This window comes from Salmo trutta, chromosome 3, assembly GCF_901001165.1.
Source record: "Salmo trutta chromosome 3, fSalTru1.1, whole genome shotgun sequence".
Taxonomy (NCBI): domain Eukaryota; kingdom Metazoa; phylum Chordata; class Actinopteri; order Salmoniformes; family Salmonidae; genus Salmo; species Salmo trutta.
In genome coordinates this window covers 73,890,384-73,916,177 of record NC_042959.1, presented here as the reverse complement: position 1 = coordinate 73,916,177, position 25,794 = coordinate 73,890,384, and the positions used below count along the sequence as shown (strand labels likewise).

At 43.3% G+C, this 25,794-nt stretch overlaps 2 protein-coding genes and 1 long non-coding RNA gene across 5 annotated transcripts; 1 reads left to right on the top strand and 2 right to left on the bottom strand.

The window, feature by feature from the left end:
• Nucleotides 1-667: 667 nt before the first annotated feature.
• Nucleotides 668-16,191, bottom strand: flcn (folliculin). Of its 2 annotated transcripts, XM_029747668.1 has the most exons (12): nucleotides 15,881-16,191; nucleotides 10,994-11,197; nucleotides 10,643-10,789; nucleotides 6,922-7,143; nucleotides 6,537-6,703; nucleotides 6,294-6,385; nucleotides 3,112-3,275; nucleotides 2,775-2,888; nucleotides 2,554-2,677; nucleotides 2,204-2,332; nucleotides 1,814-1,916; nucleotides 668-1,491 (listed from the first exon to the last, which is right to left on the bottom strand). In XM_029747668.1, exons 2-12 carry the CDS (start codon nucleotides 11,195-11,197, stop codon nucleotides 1,284-1,286), a joined length of 1,674 nt encoding a protein of 557 aa, XP_029603528.1. In that variant the 5' UTR covers nucleotides 15,881-16,191; the 3' UTR covers nucleotides 668-1,283. The 2 variants fall into 2 exon arrangements, with proteins under 2 accessions (XP_029603528.1, XP_029603521.1); XM_029747661.1 differs by lacking the exon at nucleotides 15,881-16,191 and having other exon boundaries at nucleotides 10,994-11,813.
• leng9 (leukocyte receptor cluster (LRC) member 9) lies at nucleotides 15,618-25,062 on the top strand. 2 transcript variants are annotated; one of them, XM_029747652.1, is made up of 7 exons: nucleotides 15,618-15,739; nucleotides 16,156-16,248; nucleotides 16,852-17,004; nucleotides 20,749-20,860; nucleotides 21,543-21,673; nucleotides 21,780-22,109; nucleotides 22,805-25,062. In XM_029747652.1, the coding sequence occupies exons 3-7, from the start codon at nucleotides 16,863-16,865 to the stop codon at nucleotides 23,842-23,844; spliced, it is 1,755 nt and encodes a 584-aa protein (XP_029603512.1). In that variant the 5' UTR covers nucleotides 15,618-15,739; nucleotides 16,156-16,248; nucleotides 16,852-16,862; the 3' UTR covers nucleotides 23,845-25,062. The 2 variants fall into 2 exon arrangements, with proteins under 2 accessions (XP_029603512.1, XP_029603506.1); XM_029747646.1 differs by lacking the exons at nucleotides 15,618-15,739; nucleotides 16,156-16,248 and adding an exon at nucleotides 16,396-16,506.
• Nucleotides 19,385-20,274, bottom strand: LOC115188852 (uncharacterized). The gene is made up of 4 exons (XR_003876612.1): nucleotides 20,148-20,274; nucleotides 19,884-19,944; nucleotides 19,704-19,764; nucleotides 19,385-19,584 (listed from the first exon to the last, which is right to left on the bottom strand). It is a non-coding gene; the product is annotated as an uncharacterized LOC115188852 (long non-coding RNA).
• Nucleotides 25,063-25,794: the final 732 nt, after the last annotated feature.

Genomic DNA, 25,794 nt, shown 5'->3' with positions numbered 1-25,794 from the left:
CAGGACGACGCTGGGCCAATTGTGCGCCGCCCTATGGGACTCCCAATAATGGCCGGATGTGATACAGCCTGGATTCAAACCAGGGACTGTAGTGACGTATACTGAGATGCAGTGCAAGAGTAGAAGTAGAACTATACACAAAAATGTATGTTATAATATTCCCTAATTTGCTCAATCATTATATACATACACAGTAAAAAAAAAATAATAAAAAAAAAACAGGGCATGAACTTGAACAAAGCCTTGTGCTACTGGATTTTACAAGTCTGCAGACTTCAGCAAAATCCTTCTGAAAGGGATCAAATAACTGCGAAAACACAAAAAGCTTTGCAGTTATTTAGTTTTAATAATGAGTTACTAGCTTGTTAGTGAAGAAGCCCCCTGCTGATGTGGTAGTATACAACACAATGATATGCTGAGGGGCTGAGAGCTCATTATGCAAGGGGTTTTATGTTGCGTGTCACCCGAAGACCTAGAACTGTTGTTTTACACCACTTGAGGTCTCTTGGCTGACAGCCACTCATTGTAAAAAAGCATGTGAGAGGGAACTGGCAAAGGACATCCGTTTTTTCCCCCTCCACTCTTTTTCTTCTCCCTTCTTTCTTTGATTTAATGATTCTCCACAAGATGGTGCCAGTTGGGAAAAAGGATGAATGACACACCAATATTTCAGATTCAGCTCAAGCAGTTCTTTTATTTGAATATCTCTGTACAATGTGTTAACAAACTATTGAAACTTTTATAATAAGTTAGACATAAAATTGTGGACATCGTTCCTATAATAATTCCCTTTTGATTACTAAAAAAAACAGATACATTACGTAAAACGTAATAAGTCATTCGTATCTGAATTTAGTATTAATTTAAAACCGACCCATGGAGTGGCTTATTGTTCTTTATGGTGAAGGATGGGTTTTAATCAAGTCAGCACTTGGACACAAACATATCCTTCAGTCAGTCTGTCATTACTCACTCATTCACACTCGTTTTCTTTCCCTTTCTCTCTGTCCGTTCGAAATACAGTAGTAGATACACGCAGAGGGTGCTGGGAAGAGCTATAGGACAGGCTCATTGTAATGGCTGGAAAGGTATAAATGGAACGGTGTCAAACATCAAACATATGGAAATCACGTTTGACTCCGTTCCATTTAATCCATTCCAGCCATTACAATGAGCCCACCCTCCTATACCTCCTCCCACCAGCCTCCTATACTGAGATACAGTATATTTCACTCCAGCTGTATGGTCTCTCCCACTACCTCATCTTCTCCTCCACTGCTCTCTCACTGGCTAAGGGGCCTCTCCCCTCCTCTGACAGCGGTCATCAGATGGCTCTTGTAGGTCTTGCTGAGTCCCGTCATCCAGAACTTGAGCAGCCTGACGTTGTCCTCTTCCCCAGGCCCCGTGGCACCCAGCAGGGCCAACACCTTCTGGGTGTCCTCCCTCCCACGCCCATCTACCTTGGAGAACTTAAACAGCACCTTCACTTTACTAAGGGATTGAAGGGATAGAGGGGAGGGGGGGGGTTTAAGGGGAGGATGGGTATGGATAGAAGTGGGAGGGAGAGGTGTTATTGGAATTTCCCAATGATTCTGGACTACATTAAGCATTCCACATCATCCTGTACTGCACAGCCAATGTAACCAGGCTGGGGCTTTGGGGGGTTTCATAGGGGGACTTGTTTGACTGTTTAATGCCCCACTATCTACAGTTGCATACCTACATACATACCTCTGTTTAGAAAAAGCCAAAGAAATGAAACTTCAAAGTTTAGGGAAATTCCCTGCTTATAAGAGGGGTTGTTGTTACTCACTTCATCCACTCCTCCTTCAGACACAGCAGACAGTGAGAGACCACGTCCACTGACAGGTTCTCATTGGACAACGCCACCTCGATCTTATTCAACAACGTGGGACCTGAGAGAGGGGTGGGGGGAAAGTCAGAGAGGATGGGAGAGAGGGATAGAGAGCAAGGGAGGGGGAGTGATAGGGGTGAAGAGAGACAGGGAGAGAGCACAAGAGATGCAGGTCAATAGATTGAAACTGGGAAGTTAAATGATGGAAAATTCACACGACTAATTGCACCTCTTTGACCTTTGCCATGATTGTTAACAACTAGAGGCGTCTTGAAGAAGACATGTATAATGTATACCTTCATGTTGATGATGTATATAGTATATTGTCCAGATGGGGTATATCCTCACCTTTATCTGTAGGCTGTGAGTTGGTACTGCTGATGTTGAACTGGTAGAGTGAGAGGATGTCTTCTCCACAAGCAGCAGAGTACAGAGAGCCCCTCTCCACACTGACCACATCCACCAACACTGAGAACTCTGGGAAGGGACACAGCAAGATGGACATATTTAATGGGTATTTTAGGATTCGAAACCTTATGAAAACCTTTTATTTGTTAATTGTTCTGTTCGCAATTATAACTAATATCATTATCATACAGTATTTTATTATTAGCATATTACAATCATATGTAATAGTGATTATAAGCAGACCTCCAAATAAAGCAGTAACCACAGTGATGTATTCTGGGTTTGTGTACCTGAGGAGCTGACGTGTGTGGGGATGGGCACGTCAGGGCTGAGGCCCAGGAAGTTACATCTGTATGCTTCCTCATACTGGGCGCTGTACGTCACAGAGCGGACACAGCCCACCGGGAGCAAGGCCTGATGGGATATATACCAAACCATGTGATTAGCGATGAATGCTAGGAGGAATATTCTTTAAAGGGGGATACGATGAGTAAACTTTTGATTGGCTGACCTTCAGCATGGTGAATGCTGAATGGATGAGCCCTGGGTCAGCCCCTCTCAATATGACCTGATTTCCCATGAGCACGTGCCATGCTAGCTGGCGGAAATCAGTGGTCCCGAGCACCTGTGTACCAATCAGATAACAGATATCATCGCAAGGAAACAGCCAGGAAATGCATTCACAAAATAAGAGGATATTGGTTTCCCTCTTTAACCAATTGGTTCACAAAGTTTTTATTTTTAATTTTTTTTAAACCAAGTGGTTAACATAATTAACTATGACGTATGATGTGCTAGAAATGAAAGTGTTCATGATGTGGTAGGGAGAAAGGCACACCAATGTTTACCTGTCTTAAATGTCTCAAGGACCTGAACTTTGGACCAGGATACCCCTCTGCTTTCCCCTCGTTAAACAAGAAGTCTCTGTACAGTTCGCTTTCCGATTGGTGGCACTGGGGTCTAGACCCGCCCCCTTCTGCTCCTTCCCAGCAACTCATTTCCTCCTCTTGCTCTGAGAAGACAACAGGACATTGTTAAAAAGACATACAAAACACCCAATATCGGGACTTATTCCAAGATATATACTGTATATATACTGTTATTTTATTTAAATTGATTTAGCCAGGATAGTAAACAAAGTAACAATTGCAACTATTTTCCTGATTGGAAGTACTCAAGTGTCATAGCGACTCGCAATATCAGAGCTGAACAGGGGGGAGCAATGGAAACATTTTTGTCCCAAAAATGGTAATCAGAATGGAATTTGTGTGATATGGTTGAGTGAATCACATTGTAGCTGTCTGTCTCATGGTCTAACCGTGTTAATCACACGTTTACTGTAGATACGGACTCCTGTTCCACTCTGACACACTGGGAAAACACATGACTTCTCATGATAATGCGGTCAGGAACGCTTTACCCTGATATCAGATCACACCCTTTTTATTCACTTCTTTTAACTTGAGCCATATGGGGTAATATGTCTCTCTGACTAGTGTAGGGGGCAGTATTTTCACAGCCGGATAAAAAACGTACCCGATTTAATCTGGTTACTACTCCTGCCCAGAAACTAGAATATGCATATAATTAGTAGATTTGGATAGAAAACACTCTAAAGTTTCTAAAACTGTTTGAATGGTGTCTGTGTATAACAGAACTCATATGGCAGGCCAAAACCTGAGATGATTCTATACAGGAAGTGCCCTGTCTGACAATTTGTTCTCCTTCTAGGGCATCTCTATCAAAAATACAGCATCTCTGCTGTAACGTCACATTTTCTAAGGCTTCCATTGGCTCTAGGAAGGCGCCAGAAAGTGGAATGAGAGCTCTCCAGTCTCTGGGCGAAAAACAGCAGGGGTTTTTGTGAGTGGTCCTTCTGAGAACATTGACACTGAGGCGCGCGTGCACGAGATGACTCCATTTTTTTCTTTCAGTGTTTGAATGAACACAACGTCGCCCGGTTGGAATATTATCGCTATTTTACGAGAAAAATAGCATAAAAATGTATTTTAAACAGCGTTTGACATGCTTCGAAGTACGGTAATGGAATATTTTGAATTTTTTTGTCACGAAATGCGCCGGCGCGTAACCCTTCGGATAGTGACTTGAATGCACGAACAAAATGGAGCTATTTGGATATAACTATGGATTATTTCGAACCAAAACAACATTTGTTGTTGAAGTATAAGTCCTGGGAGTGCATTCTGACAAAGAACAGCAAAGGTAATCAAATTTGTCTTACAGTAAATCTGAGTTTGGTGAGGGCCAAACTTGGTGGGTGTCAAATTAGCTAGCCATGATGGCCGGGCTATGTACTCAGAATATTGCAAAATGTGCTTTCACCGAAAAGCTATTTTAAAATCTGACACCGCGATTGCATAAAGGAGTTCTGTATCTATAATTCTTAAAATAATTGTTATGTTTTTTGTGAACGTTTATCATGAGTAATTTAGCAAATTCACCGGAAGTTTGCGGTGGGTATGCTAGTTCTGAACATCACATGCTAATGTAAAAAGCTGTTTTTTGATATAAATATGAACTTGATTGAACAAAACATGCATGTATTGTATAACATAATGTCCTAGGAGTGTCATCTGATGAAGATCAAAGGTTAGTGCTGCATTTAGCTGTGGTTTTGGTTTTTGTGACATATATGCTTGCTTTGAAAATGGCTGTGTGATTATTTTTGGGAGGGTACTCTCCTGACATAATCTTATGTTTTGCTTTCGTTGTAAAGCCTTTTTGAAATCGGACAATGTGGTTAGATAAAGGAGAGTCTTGTCTTTAAAATGGTGTAAAATAGTCATATGTTTGAGAAATTGAAGTTTTTGCATTTTTGAGGTATTTGTAATTCGCGCCACTCTATACCATTGGATATTGGTGAGGCGTTCCTCGTCCCTAACAGGTTTTAAACTGGTCTCACGGTGTCTCCCACCTCTAGAGTTATCCTGTCTGTCTGCCTGTCTGTCTTTCTATGAACACCAATGTGTACCTGTCTACCCGGTTAACATTCGTGATACCTGTCTGTCTCTCTATGAGCACCAGCACATACCTGTCTGTCTCTCTATGAGCACCCGTGCGCACTTGTCTGTCTCTCTACGAGCACCCGTGCGCACCTGTCTCTCTCTCTACGAGCACCCGTGCGCACCTGTCTGTCTCTCTATGAGCACCCGTCTATCTCTGTATGAGCACTAGTGCGTACCTGTCTGTCTCTCTATGAGCACCAGTGCGTACATGTCTGTCTCTCTATGAGCACCCGTCTATCTCTCTATGAGCACCAGTGCGTACCTGTCTCTCTCTATGAGCACCTGTGCATACCTGTCTGTCTCTCTATGTGCACCTGTCTGTCTCTCTATGAGCACCTGTCTGTCTCTCAATGAGCACTAGTGCGCACCTGTCTGTCTCTCTATGAGCACTAGTGTGCACCTGTCTGCCTCTATGAGCACCCGTCTATCTCTCTATGAGCACTAGTGCGTACCTGTCTGTCTCTCTATGAGCACCCGTGCGCACCTGTCTGTCTCTCTATGAGCACTAGTGCGCACCTGTCTTTCTCTCTATGAGCACTTGTCTGTCTCTCTATGAGCACTAGTACGCACCTGTCTATCTCTCTATGAGCACTAGTGCGCACCTGTCTGTCTCTATGAGCACTAGTGCGCATCTGTCTGTCTCTCTATGAGCACTAGTGCGTACTTGTCTGTCTCTCTATGAGCACTAGTGCGCACCTGTCTTTCTCTCTATGAGCACCTGTCTGTCTCTATGAGCACTAGTGCGCACCTGTCTATCTCTCTATGAGCACTAGTGTGCACCTGTCTGTCTCTCTATGAGCACCCGTCTATCTGTCTATGAGCACCTGTGCACACTTGTCTGTCTCTCTATGAGCACCTGTCTGTCTCTATGAGCACTAGTACACACCTGTCTATCTCTCTATGAGCACTAGTGCGCACCTGTCTGTCTCTCAATGAGCACTAGTGCGCACCTGTCTGTCTCTCTATGTGCACTTGTCTGTCTCTCTATGAGCACCAGTGCGTACCTGTCTGTCTCTCTATGAGCACCAGTGTGTCCTCTGTGGGAGCTCCCTCCAGCAGCTTCTCTGTCAGACGACTACCACAGGCCTTCAGTAACCTGCAGTAGAGGAGAAAACACAAGAGAGTGTATCAAACAACTGGGATAGACAGATAGAACACTGCACGACCACCCCTGATGTTGACTGTATGTCTGCTATTGTTTAGATTAACCTTAGTGATCATTAGCGACAGTTAGCTAGCTGTCTCACCAGCTGAAGGAGGAGTGCAGGCTGGCCCAGAGGTTGGTGTGCTGTGTGAGGGAGGGCAGGGAGCGGGCCGCGTTACCACTCCTCTGGTGGGGGAAGACAGCAGGAGAGAACACACTGTTCATCCTCACCGCCCTCTGAGGACACACACACTGCTCACTGTCAAACACCTGTAGAGGATAGGGGGAGGGGGGAGAAATAAGAGGGAGAGAAGTCAAAATGGCCCCCCTATTCTGTCTGGTAGTAAGAGTTAGTGTTCATGTTTATTTGTCTTATGTTTTATGTTCACGTTATGAATAGTAAGTGTGTTTTAATGTGTGTGTATATATCTATGTCCCATACATTTAACATGGTGTGTTAGTTTGTGTGTGTGTGTGTGTGTCCTTACCTTCAGTGCTGTGCTCTGGAGACTCTGTATAGTGAGTCTGAGGTGGCGCAGCAGGAAGGGCCAGGAGTTGATGAGGTAGATCCTGTCCATGGCTACCATGACGATACTGTACCACCGCTGGAAGCCCCGGGCCAGGCTGTCCTTGATGAAGAATGTGTGAGAGAACACAAAACCATGCTGCTCATCCCCAAAGAAGATAGGACCCTCACGACCTGGACACACCTAGAGAGGCAGGGAGGGAGAGAGGCAGGTGAAAGAGGGAGGGTACTGAGGGGAGAACAGACATTAGGAACAGAGCAAATGGAATGGCATCAAACACCTGGAAATCATGTATCTGATACCATTCCACTGACTCCGCTCCCGTCATTATCACAAGCCCGTTCTCCCCAATTAAGGTGCCACCAACCTCCTGTGATATCTATCTATCTATCTATCTATCTATCTATCTATCTATCAGGGGTCTCCAACAGGTAGATCACGCAGTAGCTCACAGCCCACCAATGAGTAGCTCGCCAAACAATTCTGAAAGTACACGCAATTTTCACATGTTCCACCGCAAACAAATTTCACAAGTAGACTCAGACACCGCAAGCTCCCAGCTACTATCTAATCAATGCAACATTGACATTATCCCACCCCTGGTAAGCCACCAGGGCCTAAAGTCACATTACCCTAAAGGTGCAGGTGAACATTTGTGTCTCATCTGTGACATTTTGGTTAAAAGAATGAAATTAAACAATATAATTACTTCTTACTAGTAATACATTTATTGTTTTACAAACATTAAAAAGCATGTCATCTGTTTTTGAGTGTTTTGTTGGTGTAATTTTAGCAGGGGAAAAATATTTTGTCTGGTAAAAATTCTGTGTGGCTGGTATATTTTTTTAATCTACCTGCCACAGTGGCTGGTGGCCCAAAAGGTAAATGTTATGCCCTGTTGGCTTAAAAAGTAAATGTTATGCCCTGTTGGCTTAAAAAGTAAATGTTATGCCCTGTTGGCTTAAAAAGTAAATGTTATGCCCTGTTGGCTTAAAAAGTAAATGTTATGCCCTGTTGGTTTAAAAAGTAAATGTTATGCCCTGTTGGTTTAAAAAGTAAATGTTATGCCCTGTTGGTTTAAAAAGTAAATGTTATGCCCTGTTGGCTTAAAAAGCCACACCCAATAGCTGCCAATTCATTTCCATCAATATTGTACCGGTCTGTCTGTGTGGTGCACACATTTGTTCATCACTCCGTGTGTAGCCAGTTGATGTGATAACCATCTCGTGGGTTGATAGAAACACCTCCCCCAAAACCTTCTTAATTAAATGTTAACTGCAAAGTAGGCTTACCTGGCAGAAGTATATCATGAATAAGTATATCATTTGTATCTATTATTTGGTTATTTGCAAACTTTGCCATGAAATGAGCAGCAGCAGCGCAGAACCATTGCTAGACCGGCACATTCCACACTCCCTAGATGCACGATTAAAAGGGCCAGAGGCGCAAAGTGCAACTACACTCCAAAATAATTTGTTTTTTGTTTTCTTCCAGACCCCCCCCAAAAAATTGTCTTCTGCTGTGATTTAGGCATTGACATGGACTCAGCACATCCAATTTCATTGTTTCTCCATGAACAATAGTAATTTTCAGAGTGAAAATTCAAATTGAGAACAGAATTTGGGAATATACAGTTGAAGTCAGAAGTTTACATACACCTTAGCCAAATACATTTAAACTCAGTTTTTCACAATTCCTGACATTTAATCCTAGTAAAAAGTCCCTGTTTTTGGTCAGTTAGGATCACCACTTTATTTTAAGAATGTTAAATGTCAGAATAATAGTAGAGAATGATTTATTTCAGCTTTTATTTCTTTCATCACATTCCCAGTGGGTCAGAAGTTTACATACACTCAATTAGTATTTGGTAGCATTGCCTCTCAATTAGTATTTGGTAGCATTGCCTTTAAATAGATTAACTTGGGTCAAATGTTTTGGGTAGCCTTCCACAAGCTTCCCACAATAAATTGGGGGAATTTTGGCCCATTCCTCCTGACAGAGCTGGTGTAACTGAGTCAGGTTTGTAGGCCTCCTTGCTCACACACACCTTTTCAGTTCTGCCAACAGATTTTCTATAGGATTGAGGTCAGGGCTTTGTGATGGCCACTCCAATACCTTGACTTTGTTGTCCTTAAGCCATTTTGCCACAACTTTGGAAGTATGCTTGGGGTCATTGTCCATTTGGAAGACCAAACTGCGACCAAGCTTTAACTTCCTGACTGAGGTCTTGAGATGTTGCCTCAATATATCCACATAATTTTCCATCCTCATGATGCCATCTATTATGTGAAGTACACCAGTCCCTCCTGCAGCAAAGCACCCCCACAACATGATGCTGCCACCCCTGTGCTTCACAGTTTGGATGGTGTTCTTCGGCTTGCAAGCCTCCTCCTTTTTCCTCCAAACATAACGATGGTCATAATGGCCAAACAGTTCTATTTTTGTTTCATCAGACCAGAGGACATTTCTCCAAAAAGTACGATCTTTGTCCCCATATGCAGTTGTAAACCGTAGTCTGGCTTTATGGCGGTTTTGGAGCAGTGGCTTCTTCCTTGCTGAGCGGCCTTTCAGGGTATGTCGATATAGGACTCGTTTTACTGTGGATATAGATACTTTTGTACCCGTTTCCTCCAGCATCTTCACAAGGTCCTTTGCTGTTGTTCTGGAATTGATTTGCACTTTTCGCACCAAAGTATGTTAATCTCTAGGAGACAGAATGCATCTCCTTCCTGAGCGGTATGACGGCTGCATGGGCCCATGGTGTTTATACTTGCGCACTATTGCTTGTACAGATGAACGTGGTACCGTCAGGCGTTTGGAAATTGCTCCCAAGGATGAACCAGACTTGTGGAGGTCTACAATTTGTTTTCTGAGGTCTTGGCTGATTTCCTTTGATTTCCCCATGATGTCAAGCATGAGGCACTGAGTTTGAAGGTAGGCCTTGAAATACATCCACAGGTACACCTCCAATTGACTCAAATGATGTCACTTAGCCTATCAGAAGCTTCTAAAGCCATGACACCATTTTCTGGAATTTTACAGGCTGTTTAAAGGCACAGTCAACTTAGTGTATGTAAACTTCTGACCCACTGGAATTGTGGAATTGTGATACAGTGATGTCAAATGTTAATGACTCCAACCTAAGTGTATGTAAACTTCCGACTTCAACTGTATATAAAATATTTTATAGGGCCCCCTTTAGATTTGTTTAACCATTATTTTACCAGGTATATTGACAGAAAACATAGTGCACTACTTTATATTGTACACTAAGGACCCAGGGAAGAGTTGCAGGGGAGAGAAGAAGAATGTGCCTATTTGAAAGCTTGAAAAAAAACTTAGTAGCTTGCGAAAAGGTTGGAGTCCCCTGATATATATTGTCACATACACCGGATAGCTGCAGTGAAATGTCTTGTTTTATAGGGTCAACCATAGTACAGCACCCCTGGAGAAAATTAGGGTTAAATGCCTTGCTCAAGGGCACATTGACAGATTTTTTACCTTGTCGGCTTGGGTATTGGAACCAGCAACCTTTTCGTTACTGGCCTAATGCTCTAACCGCTAGGTTACCTGCCACCCTTAACTAAAGGCTTGTGTATTGACAAACAGTCATGAGTCTTAATGCAAGAAAAATGGCAACACGCACGCTCACACATACACACACGAACACACAGGTGGTTACCTCACAGCTGAGGCTGCGTACGCAGGCCTGGCGGACCACACTGAAGAGCTGGGGTTGTCTGGGTTGTTGGTGGCTGAGGAACCGGATGCCTGTCTCACTGTCTACGCTGACGAAGCCAGGGTGAGACGCTGGGAGAGACCGGCAGCCCTGACAAAGAGATGGAGAGAGACAGGGAGTGAAAGAGAGAGAGTGAGTGAGTAAGAGTGAGTGAGTAAGAGAGAGTGAGTGAGTGAGAGTGAGAAGGGAAGAGAGGGAAAGAAAACGAGATGGCCAGAAAGAATAGTTATTAGTCAATGTCATTTCTATTCTGTCCGTTCAGCCCTTCACTCATCTCACACACATCTCCCTCACCTCGCACATGTCTCCTCTCTGTGTAGCTGAGCTGTTTGCCCTCATGGTGAGTCCCTCTCCATCTCTGTCCGACTCCCTGTCCCCGGGTATGGGGGCGCCAGCCTGGGAGGGTGTGGGGGACGGGGGGTGCAGAGCCTCGGTGCAGAACAGGGTCCGGGGGCCATGGAGCTCACAGAAATGACAGAGAGCTACCAGAGCATTCATCTGAAGGGGAAAGAACAGGGCCGGCCCACCCATTAGGCAGGATTAGGCGGCCGCCTACAGTGGCAGATTGACGCGGGCAGCATTTTCCAAGCTAAATTGACCAAGAAGTACCAACAACACATAAAACTTCACATAATTCTGCCCAAAAAGAATGACAATTTATCTCACCCAGTGGCACATGGGCTATTTAGGTGAATGCCGATGCTGCCATGTGATAAGCAGTGCTCACTTTGTCAAAAATATTTTTCTTGTCCATGCCAAGTATGTCTCTCCAGGGTGCTGTTGGAGAGACGCACCGCTGCGGCGCTCCACCAACATTCTGTCAAAAAATCATCTAACATAAATCATGTAGCCTATAGCCTAAGTTAGAAAGAGTATATGGCCTTTTCTGTAGAATACAGGCTGGAGTAGAGATCAAATTTATGACAATGTCATGAGACAGAGTGTTTTTACATCATGCACGTTTCTCCGAATCAAATAGTGTAACCTAAACGGCGCCCAATCAACAACAAAAAAAGTGCTTTGAATATGGCACGTTAACAAACATATCTTAAAACCTCTTAATGATTAGCACCTTTTTTAAAATTTTTGCCTAAAATGACATACCCAAATCTAACTGCCTGTAGCTCAGGCCCTGAAGCAAGGATATGAATATTCTTGGTACCATTTAAAAGGAAACACTTTGAAGTGTATGGAAATGTGAAAGGAATGTTGTAGAATATAACACAATAGATCTGGTAAAAGATAATACAAAAAAAAAAAAAAGCATTATTTTGTACTGTCATCTTTGAAATGCAAGAGAAAGGCCATTATGTATTATTCCAGCCCAGGTGCAATTTACATTTTGGCCACTAGATGGCATCAGTGTATGTGCAACATGTTAGACTGATCCAATGAACCACTGCATTTCTGTTTAACATTTTGTATCAAGACTGCCCAAATGTGCTTAATTTGTTTATTAATAACTTTATGTTCAGAATTGTGCACTCTCCTCAAACAATAGGATGGTATACTTTCACTGTAATAGCTACTGTAAATTGGACAGTGCAGTTAGATTAACAAGAATTTAAGCTTTCTGACAATATCAGATATGTCTATGTCCTGGGAAATTGTCTTGTTACTTACAACTTCATGCTAATCTCATTAGCCTACGTTAGCTCAACTGTCCCGTGGAAGGGACACCTATCCCGAAGTTAAAAACAGGACAGGTCCAAGTAAAATGGACAACATGGAATGAACAATCAGGCTACTCAACTGCTGTCTAGTAGGCTTGGGCGGTATACTGTATACTAGGGTAGTTGGAAAAGGCCACTGGATGGTTTTTCAATAGCGTCAATACCATTGAAACTATTTATTTTAAGTTTTTTAATAAATTTGAATATTTGTAGCAACTTTTTAAGTGAATACCTGCAGTCAACTTGTGCAATACGTTAGGAGATAAAGAACATTGCGTTCTTCATTTCACCTACCACATTATTATGAAGCTTACTGTAGTTTCCAGTCACGTACCACTTGGTGTTTGTTTACAAGCACACAACGACGAGAGACCGGAGTCTTGTGAGTCACTCACTGTTGTGCAGCATGCGCCAGGTGATTCAATTACAGTATGGAATTCACAACTAAATGCTTGCCAGCTAGATATCTTATAACTATTAAGTTAACTGCCTAAAATGTGCTAAATGCTCTGCAGTTATGCATTTGGTTTGCTAATTTAGTAGCTAGTTATCTATCTAGCTAAGTGGTTAGCTTCTTCCAAAATCATAATTTTCTTGGTAACAGCAGAGAATCCCCTCCTGGCTCAAGAGCCTTGCTGGCTAATATTTTTGTTGTTGTTAGTGCAGCAAAATGTGAAGAGCATTTTTGAGTTACTTGTATAGTTTAGGTCAGAAACTGTACGAAATGTTCGCAATGCGCTCATTAGCATTTAGTTAGCATTCTCTATGGGATTTTACATGCACTTGGTAGCATTGCTAACCTTCGGATTTCAGTGTATCAGTGCGGTTTGAAAAAAGCACCCCGTGTTCAATGCCGCTATTACCAAATTTCCTGGAAAGGCACAAGGTTGGTATTTAAAAAAAAAACACATTTTTGTTATTTTGCAGAAGCTCCCGAGTGGCGCAGCGGTCTAAGGCACTGCATCTCAGTGCTAAAGGCATCACTACGGACCTTGGTTCGATTCCAGGCTGTATCACAACCGGCTGTGATTGGGAGTCCCATAGGGCGGTGCACAATTGGCCCAGCGTCATCCGGGTTTGGCCGGGGTAGGCCGTCATTGTAAATAAGAATTTGTTCTTAATCTTTCTGGCATTCCGCTAGTGACCCACCTCGACAACATCCGGTGAAATTGCAGAGCGCCAAATTCAAAATACAGAAATAGTCATAATAAACATTCATAAAAAATACAAGTGTTATTTATCGGCTTAAAGATGAACTTAATCCAGCTGCTTTGTCAGATTTCAAAAAGGCTTTATGGCGAAAGAATACCATGCGATTATCTGAGGACAGCGCCCCCCTTACAAAAGCATACAAACATTTTACAACCAAGTAAAGGAATTACAAAAGTCAGAAATAGCGATAAAATGAATCACTTACCTTTGAAAATCTTCATATGGTTGCAGTCACAAGAGTCCCAGCTACACAATACATGTTAGTTTTGTTCGATAAAGTCCGTCTTTATATCCCAAAAACTCTGTTTTGTTGGCGCGTTTTGTTCAGTAATCCACTGGCTCAAAGGCGGTCAAAAACATGCAGACGAATACATCCTAATAGTACCGGTAAAGTTCGTCGAAACATGTCAAACAATGTTTCTAATTAATCCTCAGGTTGTCAATTGTCTAAATAATCGATAATATTTCAACCGGACAATAGCGTCTTCAATAGAAAGGAAAAACAACGAAGGGCGCACACTCGGTCAGGCGCACAAACCAGCTCTGCATTCTTCCTCAGTCCACAGACAGAAAGGTCTCATTCTTCTTCATTTTTCAGAAAACAAGCCTGAAACAATGTCTAAAGACTGTTGACATCTAGTGGAAGCCATAGGAACTGCAATCTGGGTCCTAACCCATTAGATACTCTTTAGGCATTCAATTGAAAATACCCACATCAAAAAAATCCCACTTCCTGGATGGATTTCCCTCAGGTTTTCACCTGCCGTATCAGTTCTGTTATACTCACAGACATTATTTTAACAGTTCTGGAATCTTTAGAGTGTTTTCTAACCAAATCTACCAAATCTACCAATTATATGCATATCCTAGCTTCTGGGCCTGAGTAACAGGCAGTTTACTTTGGGCACGCTTCTCATCCAGACGTCGAAATACTACCCCCAAGCCATAAGAAGTTAACTGACTTGCCTAGTTAAATAATAAAATAAATCTAGAGCAACTTGGAGTAATGAGTGCATATATTTTCATACTGGTCCTCCGTGGGAATCGAACCCACAACCCTGGCGTTGCAAGTGCCATGCTCGACCAACTGAGCCACACGGGACCATACGAAGTTGTGACAACCTGGATACCGCACAAGCCTACTTACTGTCTAGGAGTTTCACCCAGTGGACTAAATTGTCATGATAATCAGTGGCTTCGAGTTTGTATCCATACATATTTGATGAGATGATCATAGCAAAAAATAAAATACTTCTGCATTTCCCACTATGTAAACACATTGATTCTCATTGCATATAGGCTCAGGACAACTTCTGATAAAGTTGGGTAGTTGATATTCAGAGCTTAAGGAGCCAAAATTATTAGTCACAGGAATCAGGATTAATAAAGCCAATGCAATTGCCTGTTTTACAAAAGGTAGGCCTACCACATGGATGGGCATTCTTAAAATGTAATGGGGGCCTAAACTGTAGGCTACACCTCAGTAAGCACGGGCCAATGTCTTTTGAACATCTTTTTTTGTTTGTTGTTTTTGGTGTGGTAAGGACCAGCCTTGATTTCAACATCCATGGACCAAAACAAATCTGAACCAAACATAGACATCTATATTTGGTCCGGCCCAGGCTTGATTTCAACCTCCACGGACATATGGTCCAGACCAGCCTATATTTGGCCCAAACATAGACGTCAATAATTGGTTCAGATTAGATCCGGTCTGGACACAAACATTTTACCAGACCAAATCTGTACCATTGAAAGACATCTATGTTTCACAAGTTTGGACAGGTCAGTAGTAAAGAAAAGTAGAGTACAGTACAATACAGCAGAGCACAGTATAGGAAAGTATAGTTCAGTACAGTACAATAGCACAGTACAGTATACTGTATTGTACCCTACTTTACTCTAATGTACTCCACCGAAGACATCTTTTCACTTTTCATTCCTAACTTAAAAGAAACCTAACTTCAACGTCTGGAAAATAAATATGTTAGACGGCTTTTTAACGTTATTTGGTTTACTAGGACCATTCTAGTTTGGCGGGGGTATAGGAGGTCGACAATTTGTTTTGCCTGGCCTATTGCGGCAGAACGGCAAGCACCTGGCCTGGGAGAGAACGGCCAACACCTGGCCTGGGAGAGATGACTGGTGATCAGAGGTGTGTTATTGTCAATGCTTTGTCTTTGGATTCAGTGTAAACATTGATGATGTATTACCTTTCTGCGTAATCAAGTTGAATTGCTGGGGAAAGTTTCCTACAACCTTTCTAAATGGAAACCTATAAGTCAAGTACACTTACCTTGATTAAAGTAGCGTGAACAATCACTGCAACAAATTACAGGCGATCAGATTGCATCAAAACATCACAAAAGGACATTACTGACAAGCTAACCCCTAACACAGCACGAACAAATGTCTCGAAAATAGAGCATGATAATTTTTCTTAAAAGCATGGGAAATAAGTCGCCAATGCATACGGAAGTTCTAATTTCTATTTCATTCACACAAGTAGTCTTGTTGCTGTATTAGCCTTTGTTTATACTTTTTCACTGCTTTGGTACGCTCGCTCTCTAGGTTAGTGGTAGTCGTCATGTGACGAGGGGAGTCACGCGCTTGGGATCCAGGAGGACCGCACAGATGACGCACAGTTTTGGTATACTCTCTTCGGTAAGAAATTATAACAAACTATTGTCAATTTATAAACGGCCTAGTATAGAAAATATTACAGTATCAATTGTTTTGAGGATTTGAATTATTATTTAAACTAAGAGAAGAAAGCCTGTTCTCATCACTGAGGTACATAGACCTACATTTCCCACAAGCCCCCTCGGTACAAACATAACAAAGGTCAAAGTGCACATTTACGGTAGCTTCAGACGGAATCTACGATATATCTGTTTATAAGTCACAAGGGTGTACATTCAGGTAACTAACGACAATAATGTATCATAATGCATATATTATACAGTACTACATTATCGTTTTATTAATGTTTAACATTTTGGTGGCATTGTATAACTTGTTATCTTGACTCTTGGGTGTGTTTTAGCTACGTCCTCATTAGGGCAGGCTACCTCTCTCAGTTCTCCTTAGCTTAGGTAGCTACTATAGATACTTTAGCACAACTTACTTCTAAATATATAGCTACTATATTTACAAAATCAATTATTGCTTAATTGATTGATTTATTAACTGGTTGTGCTTGTATTGCTATGTTAACAGTGAGAAACAAAGTTAACACTTTTGTATAATAATCTTTTACACCCACAGGTTGATTGACTATGGCGTCAGAGGAGACAGGTGTGCCTTTGGACTCAGCTGAGAACCTGGAGGACAGGAGAGCACAGGAGCATAGAGCTACAGAGGGGCCAGAGACAGAGCTCCCAGCCAGTCCCAGCCAAGATGGACCTCAGGTGACGGCAGGTAATGTTTTGTCATTCAGTTGGATTCTGTGTGCACTGTTGGTACGTGTACAGATATGAGATGTAGGCCTAACTAGGGCATATACGCTTCTTTAGAGGCAGAGCAGAAATTACAGTGAAAGAGAATGTTCATATTTTGATAATTACACAACACTGAAGTTTATCTAGGTATGATCAAATTACGAAGGACCGTTTTTAATATCAAGGTACCTAGGAAGTTGGGTGTTCACCAGTTGAGGCTGGTGGGAGGAACTATATGAGGACGGGCTCATTGTAATGGCTTGAATGGAATACATGGAACGGAGTCAAACGTGGTTTTCATATGTGAGATGTGCTTGATATCGTTCCAGCCTTTCCAATGTGACCATCCTCCTATAGGTCCTCCATAGCTCCTCCCACCAGCCTCCACTGGTGTTCACCCCATCCTCATCTTCTCTAAAGGAAGTCTGGGATTGCCTGAGTAACGCTATGTTCCACAGAAATTCCACACTGATTGTATCTTAGCTACACTCGCAATAACATCTGCTAACCATGTGTATGTGACCAATAAAATTTGATTTGATTTGTGTTGTTAGGTTCTAATTCTCAGAGTAAATAACTCAACGGACACCATGAAAGCTTAACCAAGTTTATTTCTTCCCAGAGGATCAATACAGCTGCATTAGACAAAACATGATTCCACCACCACAAGTATATATATATACTCCAATTTAGGCACTCTTCCTTCTCTCTAATCGGTACATCTTTTATGGTTCGACAGGAAGACGAAGTGATAGGGTAATAAACCATTGTTTCTCCCTTAAGGGGATCTGACCTGACCTCAACCCCCTTGATGCCTAATCCAAAGATCTCCACCCGTATCCCCTATAGCAATCCTGTGACTTCCTCCTGTCCACCCAACACATTCCAAAGCCATCTGACTCCTACAGATAACCATTAACTTCTGATGTAAAAACCAGTCTCTATCACTCCTCAGATACTATACTTCTGAGTATAATAATGTTCCAAGTTTAACCCAGAATCTAACAGTGTATTCACCAGACAGTATGATCTCTCTGAGATCTGCTTGTATTATTACCTGTTATTACATTTCTATTATCTCTCTATTTTCTTTCTCTCTGCATTGTTAGGAATGGCCCGTAAGTAAACATTTCACTGTTAGTCTACACCTGTTGTTTACCAAGCACAGGACTAATAACATTTGATTTGATTTGATATTTGTGAGTAAGCAGTGTTTTTCCCACTTTTTACTCCCCCACTCTCTCTGAAAGCTCCTGGTAGAAGTTGTTCTGAAGCACAGATCTAGTATCAGCTCACTCTTGCTAACTTCTAAGGAAAACACAGAACTAACCTAGGTCAGTGTCTAGGGCTGAGTTCTCCCTACTCCTATTTTTAGGAAAAGGAGAAACCAACCAAACTGTCTGTGTACCCCCTCTAGTGTCATTAGGTTGCAAGCCAAGTCAGTCCAGTCCAAATGTTGTCAGTGCCAAGAACGGATGGAATTACACGTGCAATGTTTTATGCACTATCATACTTCTTATGGGAAACCCCTCCTGTAAGGACAAAATATGTGCCTTACGCAACAGTAATACTGTAGATGTGTGTCATATACTGTGTAACATGCATGTTGGGAAATCAGTGACAGCTAATACGTTGGGAGATTTATGAATGGAAAGACAATAATGCACGTGTCAAACTTGTTCCACGGAGGAACGAGTGTCTGTAGGTTTTCAGTCCTCCCTTGTTGATGAATTCAGGTCACAACACCCTGTTGTCTAGGTATTAATTGAAAGGAAAAACCAAAAACCAGCAGACACTAGGTCCTCCATGGAATGAGTTTGACACCCCTGACATAATGAGTCCTGCTTGTCCTAATCAGAACTTGCACAACAACAGGCTCATTAAATCCTCAACTATGACATCATTCAAGGTGTGGTGGTATGTGATTTAGATTAGATATCACCCCCATCAGTTTTCAGAAATAGAATTGTATTAAGAGTTTTCATTGGTAGTTACATAGTTTTATTGGGCCTATGATTTGAAATGATTTCCCTCACATAGGGAAGAGCAGGAAGCCACTGTTGGCGTTGAGGTTATCTGAATCATCATACAGCCCCCTGCCTGAGGGGAGACTCATATAGACCACATCCATCTGCAGCTCTAGAGTCACTGCATTTACCACAAATCTACCATTTCCACCAGGACTGTGCGCATAATTTAACATGATTCTCTTGTCATTCTTGTACATGTAAACACCAATGTCTCCTGGACTAGGGGAATCACTGGCAGTGAATCTGATTTAGTTGACTTTTATCACTTATATCTGCATCAGAGCAGAAACCGAAACAGGACGAGATCAACAATTTCCATCAGAACTCAGTAACGTTAGCTGGCCCAGAATGTACTCTCATGTCCATACATGTAGGTAGGTAGGTAGTTGTAGCAATTACCTGTAAGTGAGTTGTAGGCCTTTCCGATTTGTTGGGGAAGACTTTACTGTAGACCAGTGGGAGGTCAGCATTGAAGGGTCCTATCCTCACGGAGTCAGTCAAAGCAGCGTAGAATGCCACTTTTGGCCTGTCTGTGAATACAGTTTCATGTATGTTATTTCACATTATATGATATAGTATACACAGTAATCCTACACCTGTGAAGAAAATGTCAATGTGGCGCAATGACAACATTTGTATGTTTTCTAACCTGCATTCTCCTTCTTCAGCTCCTCCACCTCTCTCACTGACACTCAGTCTGGCCTCCTGGGCTAGAGAGACATTTCAGAGCAAATATGAACTCTCAATGATCTACTGGGGGAAATGAATAATCCTACCTACTGTAAACAAATGATTCATCTGTCGTCATTAAGCTCTTTCAATACTGTACCTGAGTTCTCATTCTCACTGGCTGTCCCTGGCCTGCATGGCTGACAGTTCTGCTGCTTGGCCTGGAATTAGAAAGAACAAAAACAGAGAACATATTTTGAGAGCTGTAGATCCTTAAACTGTTCTAATGATAAATAAATACAAATTCTATATTATCTTTTCAGCTCTTTAATATTTCTTTCAGAGACTGCAATAACATACAGAACAATATGCTATTTTGTCCATTGTCTGTTCGATTTAAATATTAGCTAATCAATTTTTTTACCTGCATTGGCTCCACCTTGTTCTTGTAGAAGTGCAGTTCAGTCTTAGTGATACTCAGCTCCACTCTCTGGTTCACCACCTCTTTCTGCAGCTTGTCCACCTGGCTCTCACTAGCTGTCACTCTGGCCCCCATGTACCTCAGCTCCACTCTCTGTTCCACCACCATGTTCCTCAGCTCCTTCAGTTCAGTAAAGACTTGGTCAGGTTCGCTGGTCTGGCAGGTTGCGTGTCTGGGGCTCATTTCAGGGTCATCATGACCCTGTTGAGTGATGTCATTCTCCCTGACTGCTCCAATCTCTCCATGAGCCCATGAACTAATCTCGTCTACTGGGCTCAGCGACCCCCCCCCCCTTCTTTACAGTATATACACACTGGTCTTGGTGGACCAATACATGGGAATTTAAAATGTGTTCTCAATGTAAAACTAGGTAAATCCAAGGACACTGATAACACAGAGAACACTGGGAAGGACAAACTACCATACATATATTATATAAGACCATACAGATATTATATGTTGTTTTGTAACTGACTTTGGGTGAGACGGGATGCTAAATAACTGCCCCCCCCCTCTCTCCTCTCTCCTCTCTCTGACGTACCAGGCCAGGAGGAGGGAGCAGGTGTCTGTCAGTTCTTCCTGTTGGGAAAGTGTCGTTTTGGAAACAGGTGTCGTCGATCTCACAGTTCTGTAGCTAACACGATCACCACCGACCTGTAAGAAAATTATGTTTATATACCAGAAACTATGACAGGGCAACATTTCGACTTTTGATGGTGCCATGACGCCATTGTCACTGTGATGTCTAAACATGCCTTTACATTCATGCAATATTTAACAAACATTAATTAAATAGTCTGATGCATAATGTTTGTGCAGCCCTAGAACAACTGAAAATGCCCAGGGGTTAGGGGCTAATATTTACTCAATGTTCAGTATATTTCAGACTTCTAACCACTTGAACAACTAAATAAGACTGAAAGACAGAAATCTTCAAAGCATATAGCTGCCAGCCCTAAACAGATGGCCTTCAGAATCTCAGGGCGACAGTGGAATCTTCAGAAGAAGATTGTTTTTCCTCTTGTGAGAAGCAGCATCTGTGATATTGGCTCTGTCTGCCCTCACAGCAAACAGAGCCTCTGAACGAAGTGGTAATCAAGTCATGTAGCACAGTAGAAATATAATAGATAGGTAGTTAATTCCATAGGATAAGGAAGTGAAGAGGTAGAATAGCAGAGTTAAATGAATGTATCTGTTTAGACATCTAGATAAACTTCTTAAAATACATCCATCTGAAGGTCACTATCCAATCAGTATGAGGAAGACCTAACAGGTTAGCTCTTACATTGACCAGAGAGTGATGAATACAATCCCTCTTTCTCCTTCCCTCTTTCTCAGCACTCCAACATTAGATGACCCAGAGGCTGTTATAGACCAAGAAAACAGGAAGGAGGGAGAAAAAGAGGGAAAACTCAAGAAGAAAGCTAAAGGGAATAAAACAAACCGGCCAAAAGACACAGAGGGAAAAGGTACAATTTCCCTCCGTTAAATCTAACTGAACATATGAGAACCCACTAAAATACCTGTTTACTGCAAACTAAGTATAACTAACTAACAAAGTGTTTCTCCCCTCAGGATCAACCAAGAAGCCCCGCATGCGTACAGCCGATGACGTCATCTCTCGGATCCTGTGGGACCCGTCGGTGGAGCCGGCGGACTTTGTGGTGGGGTACGTGGACCGCTTCCTTGGGGTGCTGGAGCGGCCATTCTCTGAGTTCAACTGGGACACCAACCCTTGCGATTGTGACTACTCCTCTGAGCTAGCCCTGCCCAGACACAGGATTCAGTACTTCACCCATAGAGGGCGTAGAGTCTGGGACCGCAACAACAGGACTGACAGGGTGTTTGGATCCACTGGACAGTGTCTGGCGCCCCCCTTTGGGCAGGAGGAGGAGCAAGGGCAGGGTAAGAGAGGGCGAGGAGGAAGCGAGGGCGAGAGAGGGTGGAAGGTTGGGAGAGAGGGCGAGGGATGAAGGTAGGGAGAGAGGGCGAGGGAGGGAGGAAGGTAGAGAGGGAGGGGAGAAAGGGAGGGAGAGAGGGCGAGGGAGGTAGGGAGAGAGGGCGAGGGAGGTAGGGAGAGAGGACGAGGGAGGTAGGGAGAGAGGACGAGGGAGGTAGGGAGAGAGGACGAGGGAGGTAGGGAGAGAGGGCGAGGGAGGGAGGGAGAAAGAGAAGGCGAGGGAGGAGGGTAGGGAGAGGGAGGGAGGGAGGGTGAGGAAGGTAGGGAGAGAGAGGGAGGGAGGGGAGAAAGGTAGGGAGAGAGGGCGAGGGAGGGAGGGTAGGGAGAGAGAGAGGGAGGGAGGGTGAGGAAGAGAAGGCGAGGGAGGGAGGAGGGTAGGGAGAGGGAGGGAGGGTGAAGAAGGTAGGGAGAGAGAGAGGGAGGTAGGGAGAGAGGGAGGGAGGGTGAGGAAGGTAGGGAGAGAGGGCGAGGAATGTAGGGAGAGAGAGAGAGAGGGAGGGAGGGAGGTAGGCAGGAAGGTAAGGATTTCCACAGCTCTAGAACCTGGATTAACATACTGTTCTACTTCACTTTGCTCGTCTATAACATGTTTTTGTCATAATGTTTGTTTAACCTTCATAATCTGCTTGTTTATTGGCAGGGACAGGGACACAAGCTGTTGAACAACAAGACCCAAAAAACGACCACCGTGAATCAAGAGAAGAACAAGATGGCGTCATCACTACAGAGGAGGGAGAAGAGAGTGAAGAGTCCCTGATAAAACAGGATGTTGAAAACAGACACTTGGAGGAAAGAAATCAGAGCAAGACAAGTGTTCAGATGCCTGAGTCGACCAGACCAGGCACAGGAAGTACTCCACTGAACCAACAGGAAGCAGGAAGAGAATCAGAACCCTTGGAAGAGGAAGTTGGGAAGGATTCCGTTTTAGTCGTCATAGCAGACCAGATGTCTCTATCCCAGAGAGAAAGCGAGAGCAGGGGGGAGGAAGGTGAGAAGGAGGAAGAATGGAAAGATTACTGGGATGGAGAGAAAGGCCCAGACCTAGCCCAGTGTCCGTCTGTGCCTGTGGAGCAGAGAACAGAGAGGGGTGGAGGCCGGCCTTCCAAACGTAAGCCCACCCACTTCATCACCTTCCGGGCCAACACTCCCTCCATCCTCTCCTCCTTCCAGCACCTTCAGGAGGAGCTCACCTCCCTCCTCCCCTCATCCGCCCCTCATTGGTTGCCCCCCTCCTCCCTCCACGTCACCCTCTGTCTCCTGGTCCTTCCCGGCCCAGCCGAGGTCACTGCCGCTGGGGAGATGCTCCAACGCTTCGCCTACCTGGACCGCAACCCCCCTGTGGCCGTCTCCTTCCCCCTGAAACTGAAGCACTTTGGTGGGAAGGTTCTCTACCTGAGCCCCCAGCCTCAGCCCCACCTCCAGCAGCTGAACACTGGCCTACAGGAGGCCTTCAGAGAGCAGGGCTGGCTGCACAGGGACTCCTTCAACCCACGCTACCATCTCACCCTGGCCAAGGTGAAGGACCGGGAAGGGGCGAGGGTGTTTGAGGGGGTGGGGGAGCTGAAGGTGGGTAAGGGGGTGAATTTTGGGCGACTGCCTATAAATAGGCTACACCTGTGTAGCATGGGGATGACTGGGGATGGGTTTTATGAGACACTGTTTTTGGTCAATCTCCGGTGAGATGGAGGTGTGTGTTTGTGTTTGTTTAGGTATGGAGGTGCTATTTTACAAAGCACAGAACCCACATTTCCACACCTCAGTCTCCATAGTTTTACATTTAAAGGTGCAATATGCAGAAATCGCTCCGCCATTTCCTGGTTGCTGAAATTAAAATAGTATGCCTAATTTCAGTTTGTGACAAAACAAGCAATCATTGCTGGTTTTGTGTAGAGAATCATTGTACCATCTAAACCGCTGTGAAATATCTTTTCAATAACCAAAATATTGTATTTTCAGCTTTTTGAAGCTGGTGTACAAAACCGGAAGTAAAAGACACAACAATGAAACTTAATAACGGGTAGCATAGAAATAGCACACAGAACAGATCTACCACTTCTTAGACTTCTTAGATTTCAATGACAAATCTATAACTCACATTTCCATGTGAATTTGGTCGCTCTTCCTAAAAGTTTCGTATTGCAGCTTGAAAATTACTCCATTGATTAATATATGAAGTCCCAATGTTCCTGAAGTGCCTCTATCTGCTACGGACCATGATGAAGTAGCTGTAATTGTAATGGCTAATTTACTGTACCATGTTGTTAAGAAGAAAAATGCTATTGCAACCTCTTTGCAATAAGGAATTGAGACCAAAAGCTCAAGAGAAGTTTCAAGTGTTTAATACCAAGAGAATCCCCGTCCATCTTCTGTTCTGGGCCTGACCCTGCTCTCTGATCCTAGGCAATTTCCTGTTATCTGATTAGGTCAACAACCTTTCTAAATGAGCATACACACAGTTTAATGACCTAAACTCCATTAATACTCACAGTAATCATTCACTACACAGGATACAAACGAACTACAGTTTAACTTGAAACATGTTACATTTTAATAGAATCCATCAATGTCTATAGCTTTCACAGGGAGGGACACCCACATTACATTTAATTTAGCAGACTTTAATACTGATGTAATAATGTCATGTGTTTAATATAATAATGACAGAAATATTATCTTTCCATCAGGGTAACTGCATATCAACCAATCAATTCTTACTTTGCGGCTACAGAGATGATTTTATAATTGTAATAAGATTAATTTAATATGAATATTTTAATATAATCCAACAGAAACCCACTGATCGCTGCTACGTTGATCATGTAAAATGTCTGCTTTTACAAAGAATTATGACCTTTGGATTTGGATTGCCACGGACATTAAATATTGAACTTGTAATTTTTGTGAATGTCTGAGTGGTAATATTTCTGTGTAACAGCAGGGAGGATAGAGAGAGAGAGGAGCAGGAGGGATGAGAAAGGAGAGAGAGGGATGGACAAAGGAGAGAGAGGGATGGGGGAGAGGGATGGATAGAGAGAGAGAGAGGAGCAGGAGGGAGGAGAAAGGAGAGAGAGGGATAGAGAGGAGCGAGAGATGGAGAGGAGAAATAGATGGAGAGGTGGATGGAGAGTGAAGAAGGATGGATGTCGAAGGAGAGAGGGACGAAGGGAGGATAAGATGAGGGGCTTGAGAGAGGAGATAGAGGATGGCTGCTACAGTATAGTGCTGGGTCTGAATGAGAGCAATGGAGGCACGGTTAACTCTCTCTGAGTAACTCTTGCATACGTAATATAATTTTCTCTCTCTCCCCCCTTTTCCTCCTAGATACACGCACACTAGTGTGTTCTCTCACTCCCATACGCTCCCTTGCTCGCATTATCTCTCTGACTCCCTTCCCCCACTCCCTTTCAGTGACATAGAAAAACGAACGCCACCCCTCCCTCTCGCTCTCTCGTTCTCCCCCATCCTCCAATGGCACACAAACACCCTGGTCTCTCATTCCACCCGCTCTCACTTTATTTTTATTATTTATTTGTAATCCCCCTCTTTTTCAGTCAAATCACCCACGGTCAGTCAAATCACCCACAGTCAGTCAAATCACCCACGGTCATGGAAGATCATCTCTCATTCTCT